This window comes from Paroedura picta, chromosome 3, assembly GCF_049243985.1.
Source record: "Paroedura picta isolate Pp20150507F chromosome 3, Ppicta_v3.0, whole genome shotgun sequence".
Taxonomy (NCBI): Eukaryota; Metazoa; Chordata; class Lepidosauria; order Squamata; family Gekkonidae; genus Paroedura; species Paroedura picta.
This window is the reverse complement of record NC_135371.1, coordinates 118,339,031-118,350,564: the sequence shown is the minus strand read 5'-3', so window position 1 is coordinate 118,350,564 and position 11,534 is coordinate 118,339,031. Positions and strand designations below refer to the sequence as shown.

The window sequence follows — 11,534 nt, the reverse complement described above, 5'->3', positions numbered from 1 at the left end:
TCAAAGCAGCTTACAGTCGCCTTCCCTTTCCTCTCCCCACAACAGACACCCTGTGAGGTTGGTGAGGCTGAGAGAGCCCTGATATCACTGCCCGGTCAGAACAGCTTCATCAGTGCTGTGGCAAGCCCAAGGTCACCCAGCTGGCTGCATGTGGGGGAGTGCTGAATCGAACCTGCCAGATTAGAAGTCTGTACTCCTAACCACTACACCAATCATTACATCATTACCGATAGCCTAAATATATGTTACTGGAATGTTTATCTTGTTAGCAGAATTTAAATATGTGAGACAGTGGAGTACTGGGTTGCTTAAAAGAATAAAATATTTTTTATTAGAAAGAGAAACTTTATATAGAAAGGAGAAAAAGAGAGACCTAACTAACTGTTCAAACAGTTGTCTACAGTTATTTTGTCTGTTCAACTGCTGTTCTGGAGGCAAGCAGGGCAGAAATATACTCAAAGGAGCAGGAAGTCTCCCACTGAGCCAATCAAGAAGACACAAGAGGAGACAATTGGAAAAATACTAGGAAGTTCCTGATCTAACTATGTTTAGTACACATGTCCTCCAATGCCCGTGAAGGGCATCCTTTGTATGCTGTTGAATCATGCACACTACAGATCTTGCATCTTCCAATGTATCTTTGGTGCCATTTCCCTACCTTGCCTTTGACAAACGTTGTCTCCCCTGTCTTCCTAGTGTTGTGCATACCAATGGCACAGTCATAATCATTATGGCCGCTGTCTTCAGCATGTTTCCTGATATAGCTGTATGTTCATCTCCATACAGGCTGAAGGAAATGAAGGAAGCAGCCATAGTGGCTGTTTTGAGACTGGTTGTAGATCATATATGTGAAGTCCTGGTGGCTGCTACTGTGACTTAGGGCAGCAGTTAACAGAATGGCACAGGTGCTGATTGGGACAGCAGAGGAATAGACTAAGAAAGAATAGAAGTGGAATGCAAGGGGGAATGGGGCTCCCCAGGTAAGAGTGGGAAACACCCAGCTAATTCTAGTGGGCAACACCCAACTCCCCCCCCCCACACCCAATCTCTGCTTTAAACCCGATAATGCCAACCATCATACTGTGCCTGCCTCTTTCTTCCCCATGATAGCTAAGAGCTGTGAGGAAGACACATTTTCAGTCAAGGAACTCATGCAGCAAAGGAAGAACACGTTTACCTGACTGTTCACCCACTCTGATACTACTGGATGGGGGCCAAACCACAGGTCTGGACTTTCAGTCAGGGAGCTCCCAGCCTCACGTTGCCCGACAATGCCGAGCTGTACGCGATCCTGGGTCTTGACAAGCCTAGTCTCTGGCTTCTCCAGCGTGAGAACACCGGTACTCACCACGAAGGGGGCTAAAGTGGGTGTTTATTTTCCACCCCCCACCCCATATCCCACCGGTGGCAGTCTGGGCGCGAAGGCTCCTCCATCCTCCCTGAGCGAGAGGTCTCCTTGAACGACGCGGACCTTGCAGGGCCGGAGTTGGGAAGGAGGAAGTGCCGCTTCTTCTTCTTCTTCTTCTTCTTCGGAGGGCTCCGGAGGTGGTCAGAGCGTCCCCTAGCGCCGGAAGAGGGCGAGGCCCGTCCCATAACTTGGCAGGCGGAGCGGGGAGGGGTGAGGCGCACCCCCGAGCGTGGCGCAGACTGGCCGGCTTCTCGTGGCGAGGGGCGGCTCGCTCGCGCGCCCAGGAAAGGCCGGCCCGGGACCCTCGGAAGGTGAGCGACCCGCTCTTCGTTCTCCACGCCCTAAGCGCCGGGAGCCTGGGGAGGGGAGCAGGCGGAGAAGGGAGTCCGCCACAGGCAACAGGGACGGGACGGCCGCGCTGGTGCTAGTCGAAGGCAGCCTGTGGGACGCCGCCGCCGCGCCGCTCGGGACTCGGGCAGCTCTGCTGAAGGGCAACGCGGCGCGTCCCTGTGGACAGTCGGCTCCCTTTGGGTCACGCTGGAAAACCACGCCGCGGGGAGGACAGGTTGACCCCGGATCTCATCGTCGTGGGGAAAGAGCCGTAGGAAAACGATGGTGCGCTCTGCAGCCGGGACGGCTAAGCGGCGGGGAGACGGGACGGGACGCGGAACGGGGGATTCGCTGTTGTTTTCGATGCACTGCTTCGTGCAAATACTCGTGGTCAGGGCTTGGTCAGAAGGCGATAGCTCGTCCTAAAATGACTGGGAAAAGGGAGATCTGGTCCGGGTGCCCTCAGAATTCTTCCAAACAATGCTGGCATTTAGTCAGGATCACTTGACTCCTGCTAGTCCTATTTGGCCGCGATTTAACCGCTCTCCTGCGCTCTCACCACTCTGCTGGGCTTTGCCGCTCGCCTTCTGGATTTTTGTGTGGTTCGTTTGGTGATTCTAGTTCAGGGAATCAATTGGTGAACCTTGGCTACAAAGAGCAGCTAAAGTTCAAGAGCAGCTAAAAGATACGAAGGAGGTAATAAAACTTTATATATTGTATGAACGTATGGGCCCTTGGATTCTATTTCTCATTCACAAGAAGAAGCTGTTTTTATACCCCACTTTTCACTATCTGAAGGAGGCCCAAAGCAGCTTACAAACACCTTTCCCTTTTTTCCCCCAGAACAGACACCTGTGAGGTAGAGGAGGCTGAGAGCTCTAAGTGAACTGCTCTTCAAGAACAGCTCTCAGAGAACTGTCTGGCTCTCCAGAGGCAAGTATGACCTGCAGTGGGTCAGAAGCCATGACTCAGTCTTCTGGTTCTGAATTTAGCCCTGGGTTCCTTGAGCCAGGCAATAGAAATAGCAATGTAAAATAAAAGTCTAATTCAGTTATACTGTATGTGCTTACTGCAGTCAGCCACTTATTTTTATTTAAGAATCCTGCTGAAAATATTACAGTGATGGCCACAGATGAATGAACAGTTCTAATGAACAAGAATTAGTACCACCATGCCCAGTATATGAAAACTGCATATTGTTCAAGCTGCGCGTTTGCTTGAAAAGTATTGCTTAGTCCTGAACTGTGAGAGTTGTTTTTAGTCTTCAGAACCACAACATGTTTCCATTACTTTTGACACGATGACCAACTGTAGAGTAGAATGACGCCTGTTCCCAGGAACAGGCTTCGCTTGTCCTTATCAGTTTATTATTGTTGTGATGATTTATGCAATCCAAAGAATGTCACATATGTTCTTGCATTTGCAGTACTAAACACATTAAGCATGTTAACCTTTTTGAAAAGCTGCCCTTCACTAGACTGAGGGGGATGTGAATAATGTAACTTTGAGAACACCTGTATATCCCTCTTGGGGATCCCTGGATACGGCAGTGCGGGGTATGACAGTCCCACCCTAAACAGAATTACACCATTCTAAGTGCACTGAAGTAAACGGGCTTTGATGGGTGTAACTCTGTTTAGATGGCCATGGACTGTCTTAACGAATAAAGAAGTAGGGCTGTTTCGTGGTGGTAGAAAGTGCCATCAAGTTGCTTCTGACTTATGGTGACCTGGGAGGGCTTTCAAGGCCACAGACTTTCAGAGGTGGTTGTCCATTGCCTGCTTCTGTGTTGCAGTGCTTGACTTCCTTGGTGCTCTCCCATTTAAATACGAATCGGGGCTGAACCTGCTTAGTTCCCGATGAGTTCCGCCTGGCCTGGGCCATCCAGGTCAGAACCAGGGCTCAGGGCACTTTGTTTAAAAGCTGCAAAGAAGTATCCTCTGCTTCCTGACTATCCCAGAGGCAGACGGTTCCCAAGGGACCGCCCTCCTTCCCAGGATCCTGCTAGCTGGCCCCACCGATACTCTCATTTAATTCTCCAAAATGATCCTGGGCTTTGTACAGCATTCATAAAGCAAGAGCCCTGCATGCAGATTTACAGTTTAAGACATGAAACATAAATAAAGCGAGGTGGGAAGGGGTGGGGCAAGGAAGAAGAGGATGCAAGGAGAAATAGAAGTGTGTGTTTGTGTGTGTGTGTAGTGCTGTCAAGTCACAGGTGACTTACGACGACTGGGTAGGGTTTTCAAGGCAATAAGCAGACGTGGTTTGCCAGTGGTCCCCCCATCCAAGTACTAGCTCAGCTTAACGTCTGAGATCTGACAAGCCTTCATTCTATTGTACTGAACCAGAAAGAGAATTAGTAGAGCTGAGATAAGGAAGAAGAAACCCAAATGGCTTCTCTATGCTGTGTGTTTCCCAGGAGCTAGGGAGTACCGTGCAACTAGTGGTACATGCTGCCTTCTAGCCCCCAAACCCAGCAGAGCAGACTGCATGAGGAAGAAAAGAGTATTCTTTATTTATCGTATGGCATGTGTGTAGTATAGCCAGGAGATCCGAGGATTGTCGGGCAGCTGAGCAAGGGATATTCAGAGGGAGCTTGCCATTGCTTGCCTCTGCATCATGGCCCCTGGTGTTCCTTGGAGGAACTCCATCCAAAATCCTTGGAGGTCTCCTATCCAAATACTGGCTTCTGAGCAAGGCAGTTCTTTGGGACCCTTATTTTGTTAAAGGTTCCCAGGAGAGTTTCTGATGCCTTTTATCCCTTGGCAGATGCCTGCTTCTGAAGGCCGTTACTGACAGGATGTTTGCCATCCACCCACCCAATGCTTCTCAGGCACCGGATGCCAGCTCTCTGGCGAACACCTCAACGCACACAGAGTTGGTGAAGACCACTGGAAGTGCTTCATCGCCGGCTGCCCCCATTTTCTCTATGACCCTGGGTGCTGTCTCCAACGTGGTGGCACTGGCTATCCTGGTGCAATCCTATGCCCGCTTCCGGCGCCGCTCCAAGGCGACGTTCCTGCTTTTTGCCAGCAGCCTGGTTATCACAGACCTAGCAGGCCATGTCATCCCCGGCTCCTTTGTCTTGCGACTTTATGCCACCCGGCGTGGCTGGGCAGCCATGGACCCTTCTGGATCCCTTTGCCAGTTCTTTGGAGCCTGCATGGTGTTCTTTGGACTGTGCCCGCTCTTTCTGGGCTGCATCATGGCCGTGGAACGTTGCGTGGGCATTACCCGTCCACTGTTGCATGCTTCCTTGGTCACACCGGGCCGGACAAAGCTCTCCTTGGTAGGCCTGTGGGCTGTTGCTCTGGCCATTGCTCTCTTGCCTCTCTGTACTTTTGGGAGCTATGTTGTCCAAGCCCCCGGCACGTGGTGCTTCATCAAGGTGCGAGGAGCAGGACCGTGGCCAGAGGGGGCCTTCGCGCTCCTCTTCTCCTTGCTGGGTTTGGCCTCCCTGCTGGCCTCCCTCTTCTGCAACACCTTCAGCGGGCTCATCCTGGTGCGGGCCCGGCTCCGTGGTCAGCGGAAATGTGGGCACCGGCGGGCCAAGGCTCATGACATTGAGATGGTTGTGCAGCTGGTGGGCATCATGGTGGTCTCCTGCATCTGCTGGAGCCCCTTACTGGTGAGTGGGGGAAGGATCGAATTCAATGGGGGGAGCTCTAGTCAGGAGGAGAGCTTTAACATTTTGAGAAATTTTGCAACCATGAAACCCCTCCTCCTTTTTTTCTAGGGAAAAATGGGGAGGGGGTACTTTTGAAAGTTAATAATTTACATTCTGCACTATCTTCGAAAGCTCAGTGTGGATGACAGTAGTATAGAATGCATATAAATGTCATGAATAAAAATAAGCTTTAAATTCAGCATTAAAATATTAGAACCAAATTTAAAATTAAGTATTAAAATATTAATTATTAAAATTGCCCCTGGTGCTCTATCTCTCGTATGGGGCATATGGGGGGGGCATGTAGAAAAGTTCTCAGGAAGGTTTCAGGCTGGCAGAGTCAGATACAGAGGCCAGCAGCAAATAATATGCAATACTTTTGTGGGGTGGGTTAATATATGTTGTTTATTTAGAAAGATACAGGAAAGTGATAAAATACGGTATTACAGTTATATGCTACAACTACTATTGATCCCATCAAATTTAAATGTGCTCCATTGCTCCAGCATCAAGTGCAGCACTTAAGACTTAGATGGCACGTACAGCTATACTGTGTGGTGGGTTTATGAAAGGAATATAACAATGCCATCTGGCTGCTTTGGTACATTCCCTGGTTACATCTAGATTACATTACTGCTGGACAATGGGGCTTTACTTGAAAATTGGAAACTTTTGGGACTTTTCTTGAAAATTGGAAACTTCCGTTCATTCAGAGTGCTGCAACTAGAGCATTAACTCCAGCCATGGCTTATCTGTATTGGCTCCCAATTTTTTCTGAACACAATTCAGGAGATCCCCTGAAATTATAGCTCATCTCCTGGTGACAGAGATCAGTTCTCCTGGAGAAAATGGCTGCTTTGGAGGGTGGAATCCATAGCATTCTATGCCCCACCCCAAATCCCACCTACTCCAGACTTCACCCCCAAAGTCTCTAAGTATTTCACAACCCAGACTTATGAAACCATCTGATCACTGCAGTGGTCTTCCAAGCTTTGAGTGTCTCCGTCTTCTGAGAATAGGCAGGTGGCCACCAGGAAGAGGGCCTTCCCAGCTGTGGCACAAAAACTCCCCAGGGAGCCTGATCTATCCTCTTCTGTTGCCATCTTCTACCAGCATGTGAATACATTTTTATTTTATTGGGCATTCCAGCCCAGGATTTGAATTATTGCCTTTGAATGTATTTATGTTCTGGTTTTAATTATGTGTATTTATTTCCCAATTAACGGAGAGATATAGAGGCAGTCATGTATCCTTTGCCGCCTGAGAAGGAAAAACTAAAATTGAAAACACAAAATAACTTTTGTATTAAATGAAAGGTAATGTATTATTCGCATAGAAATATTCACAGACAGGTACAACAGGACTAGCAGCATATTTGTACAACTAGGTGACGTTTGTAACACTGAAGGCACCGAACTCTTTGATAATGTATTATAATCAGTCATGTTATAGCATAATAAAAAGGCTAGAGTCCAGTGACACCTTTAAGACCAATACAGTTTTATTCACGGTACAAGCTTTTGTGTGTATTCACATTTCTTCAGACAGGTATATCTTGGGCTCAAAGTAATGCATTTGCCCATGAAAGAAGCTAATTAGACACGGATATTAATTTTGGACATCAGTCCTGATGCTGCTTTGAAAATGGCTATTACCAGAAGCTGCTTTGACTGGAACTGATTCTGGTTGATTGATTTCCTTGAGCAACACCCTTTTGAAAAAATAAAAAGCAGCAGAAAGTGACATATGCTATTAGAAGCTTTATTTCACTTCACATGTTTTTTTCCCCTCCCACTGCAACCTCCAGGTGAGGCCTAGTGTAGTGGTCCCCAACCTTTTTATCACTGGGGACCGGTCAATGCTTGACAATTTTACTGAGGCCCGGGGGGGGGGTAGTCTTTTGCTGAGAGCCGTCGCTGCCGCTGCCTGAGCCCCTGCCTGAGCCCCTGCTCCACTTGCTTTCCCGCCGGCACCCCTGACTTCCTGCCAGCCACTGGGGGGCACTGCTAGTAGCAGCTGTGCAGTGCCATGCTGAGGGGGAGCCCCAGCCATGGCAGCCGCCGGAGAGCACCAAAGGTGAGCCAGCGGCAGAGTGGCAGGGCAGCAGCCAGGGAGGAGGACGAGGAGGAGCCGCGGCCTGGTACCGACTGATCCATGGAGCAGTACAGGTCCCCGAACCAGGGGTTGGGAACAGCTGGCCTAGTGGATTTACAAATGCTCTCCAGATGACAAAGATCAGTTTTCCTGGAGAAAACGGATGGCAGCTATGCCAAGCATGGCCACAGTGGAGACCAGAAGTCACACCAGGCCTGGTTGTGGCGAGGGAGAACATTGGGCTCAATAGTTGTTGGGAGATTTGTGAGGCAGCTTTGGTAGGCCCTCCCCTGACATCCAGAGAATGAACCAACCTCCCAGGCCTTACTGGACAGCCCTTTTCTCAGGAGACAACTGCAGACTACTTGACTGTAGATGGAATAGTAATGGTACTTGCAGATCCCATCTAACACTGAACTGGAAGGAGCGGAGGTGGGGGCAGGTTCCTGCTTCTCTCTTCTGTTTCTAGGCTCTTAGGATCACTAGAGAAAGGCTGCCATATTTGATGTCCCTGTGAATATATAGCCCTCTCACCACTGTATTTCTCCTTTTTCCTCCCAGGTCTTTGTCATCCTGTCAGTGAGCAACTCCAGTGATGCCCTTGATTATGAGAAACTACTATTCCTTGGTGTGCGCCTGGCCTCCTGGAACCAGATCCTGGACCCCTGGGTATACATCCTGCTGCGGCGTGCCGTATTGCGCAAGATCCTTGCTTTGTTCCTGCGACGCACTGATCTCAAGATGCGCATTGACCGCTGGGAGGCCAGCTCCTTCCAAAGCTCTGAGCGCAGCATTGCTGTTGGCCGTCTCTAGCGCTGCCTGGAATGAGCAGAGGTCCTGATCCTCTGAAGATGCCTAGGAAGCACTTTTGCACATTCCCCCTGGTTTGCAAAACAGCCTCCCTAGGAAGCCATGTTTAGCATGAAGGGGCTCTGATATTTGCATGGAACAGAAGGCTCTCTGGAGTCAGTATCCAGGGCCCATTACGGATAGTGTTGTTGGCGATGCAGGAGCCAATATGGCAGGCTCAATTTACTCCACAACAAGAGGGAGATGGGATCCAAGAGAGTGGAGCAAAGAATACTTCTGGGCCAGATCCCTGCTTAGTTTTCCACCGTAGGTCTTTGCCATGAATGAGAAACACTGGATCTCCCTTGGAGTTTTATTAAGAGTCATAATCATCCCTTTGGAAGTGCATAGCTCAGTGATGGCACATATAGAAGGTTTGAGAAGCAGTTCCAGGCATCTCCATTTAAGTGGGATTTGGAAAGATCCACACATCAGATCTAGAAGAATCACTGCTAGTTTTAGGGGTTGATACTGAGCTAAATAGCCAATGGTCTGACTCAATATAAGAAAGCTTCATAAGCCATCCATGGAGACCTTGGTTGTTATTGGTTCCAAGTTAGTGAAATGGAGATGGGTGGGAGGAGAAGTCCATTCATGGCATCCTGACATGGCTCAGAATTTTTTTTAAGAGATCAACTCTGAATGTCTAAGCAATGAGTAAACTTGTCAGTTGACTAATACGCAGGTGATAAAGTGTCTTCTTTTGGGCAATTTTATTCAGGCTGTTCCATTGTTCAGCTCCAGCTCTCTGAATATATGGCATTCTGTTTAATCTGCTATTTTGCAGCATCATAGCCATTCCGAGCCTGTGATGTACTTTCTCCATCCCAACCCAGAGGCTGCTCATAAAGTATCAGTATATATAGTCCCCTTCCACACTTAAAAAATTTAGAGTGCATAAACTGAGCAAGGATAGTGCTGGCAGCTCAGAGAGGCTTAATGATTGCACTCAGCCATCACAACCACACAAGAGTTTGCTCATGGTGGGCGCAAACCTAGTTACCCAGCGGCTTCCAAGCTTGTCATTTCCCTTGCAGTGTATGCAGGCTGTTGGTAAAGGTCTCCTGCTAATTCTTATTTGGCATGGGATTTGAATGTGGGCATTTATACAAAATGTGTTTCTTTCTAATACATTTGGATTTTTAATCCTGTAGTTTTTGAGACTGCATTACTTGGAAAGGAATAATCCTGAGTCCGTTGAGGGATTTGGATTCAGGTAACCTGAGAAACTGGGAGTTGGTTGGGGAATTCTTGCTTTGATCTCTGGGTGCTGTGTGAGGGCACCATTTTTAAAATAACTGAATGCAGGCTGTTTTGGGGGGCCATTCTGCACCCTGAAAATAAAGTGTGACACTTACCCCCTGCAGACGCCATATTTTTGGCGTTTCAAACAACGTTGTCTGCATCCAGCGTCCCAGCAGCAATCTGGCAGCCACATCCTCCATTTTAACTCACTAGTTGGGGAATCCACAAAACTGGATTCCCCCAGCTTTGCTGCATGTGTGGGAGGAGAGCAACCACCAACCACCAGCAAGATAGCAGCGCATAACAATGCGGGCAGAAGCAGCGCAATCTCCATCTCCAGTGCCTGCCCTCATGCCTGCCTCCCTTTCCCCTCTCCCTGGAATGAGGCTTTTTTTTGGGGGGGGGAGCAAGCTGCCTGGACCAATGAATATGCCTTGGTCCAGAGGTAGAACAAAAAAAATATTCCCACCACCAGTTAGCACTCAAAGCATGCCTCTAAAAAAAAAACAACTGGAAAAAATTACTTCTGTTCATCTTCAAGTGTCAAACTTCCAAAACAGGCTGGCTAAACTACGCACTATGCATCTATGATTATAAGCATGGCCACAATTGAGAATTTCTACTTTTAAAAAGATTGCTTCCCCTTTAAAGCTCGGAGAAAGCTGATTGGCTAGCTGCCATGTTTGACGGGCAGGGGGAGACTCACTGGTATTGTGAGTACCTCTCTGCAGCCATTTTAATCAGCCATGCAGAGTGCTTGGAAGCATCAGAAAGCGGGAGAAGAAAGCGAGAGAGCAAGGAGATGAGAAATGGCGGGGAGCATGTTTTTTTAGCATTAAACAACTGCGATGGCTTAACGCTATGATTTTAGAAGTGCAGAATGGCCCTGGGTATTCCTGGGAAATTGATCCTCAAAGCACTGGCACAAGGTTTCCCAAACTCAATGGAGACTGGAAAAACTCTTCCAAAACTGAGCAATTGCAGGACTCGTAAAAGCATTGCTCTTCTGTAGACAGGACAAGGACTTTGGTGTAACAGGTGGGTCCACAGCAGAAAGGCCATCTGGAGCAGAATGAAATAAGCAGGGCCTCAGGTGGGGCAACAGCCAGGGCCCACCATTGTCAGTCCTTTTACCACCTGCTCCCTTGTGAGTACCTCCATCACTCATGGCCCCAGCCACCCTGTGTCCTCCAAGAAAGGGCTGCAAGCATTGTGGATGATTGTGACCCCAGGTAACAGGGGAAGCATGCACAGACAGGTAGTGAGATGTGTGGGTGGGGAGGGATCCCATGGGAATTCTCTGCCCAGGGTCTGCCATTATCTGGAGTTGAGGCTCCTGTGATTTTCCTGTATACAGACTGTAAATGTGGTGCAGTCATACCCCATACTGTGGGGGTAATTTTTATTGGTTTCTGAGGCCTTCACGGTAAGGAGTGTTTGTATGATTTTTCCAGGAAAGGGCAAGGGGAAAACTCCAGAGCAGACATTCTGCACGGACTGTGAGATGGTGGGGCTCTTGCATGCCCAGTACCTGGACTGTACAAATTGTTAACTAGCGCAGGACATTTTGTTAAAATAAAGCATCTTTGCAGACCATTCTTGCCTTATTCAATTTATTGCCTTTATGTCATGGACTAAATTCCCAGCATGCCTGCCTGCTGGCAGCTTTCTCTGGCAACCCTGCAAACAGCTTCTAAGAACCAGATTGCAATTTGACAAACTGGGTCAGACAACAGTGGGGAAACTTCAGCCTTATCCCAGAAAGGATCAAAACTGTTGCCCCCTAGTGGGAGAGATAGACCTAGCCCTGAGCTGTAAACACTTCCTGCAGGTTCAAATGAAGATCAGTTCGGTATATAGAGCCATGTTGGACTGAAGCTGCAGAAAAAAGTTTGAGTGGCACCTTTAAGACTGGACTCAGACTTCGTCCTGCCCATT

General features: G+C 48.5%; 1 protein-coding gene across 3 annotated transcripts; it reads left to right on the top strand.

Moving 5' to 3' along the window:
• The first annotated feature begins 1,398 nt into the window (after window positions 1-1,398).
• On the top strand, window positions 1,399-11,192 carry PTGER1 (prostaglandin E receptor 1). 3 transcript variants are annotated; one of them, XM_077327374.1, is made up of 3 exons: window positions 1,399-1,719; window positions 4,511-5,369; window positions 8,064-11,192. In XM_077327374.1, exons 2-3 carry the CDS (start codon window positions 4,542-4,544, stop codon window positions 8,313-8,315), a joined length of 1,080 nt encoding a protein of 359 aa, XP_077183489.1. In that variant the 5' UTR covers window positions 1,399-1,719; window positions 4,511-4,541; the 3' UTR covers window positions 8,316-11,192. The 3 variants fall into 3 exon arrangements, with proteins under 3 accessions (XP_077183489.1, XP_077183491.1, XP_077183490.1); XM_077327376.1 differs by lacking the exon at window positions 1,399-1,719 and adding an exon at window positions 1,727-2,023; XM_077327375.1 differs by lacking the exon at window positions 1,399-1,719 and adding an exon at window positions 1,727-2,434.
• The last annotated feature ends 342 nt before the right edge of the window (window positions 11,193-11,534 follow it).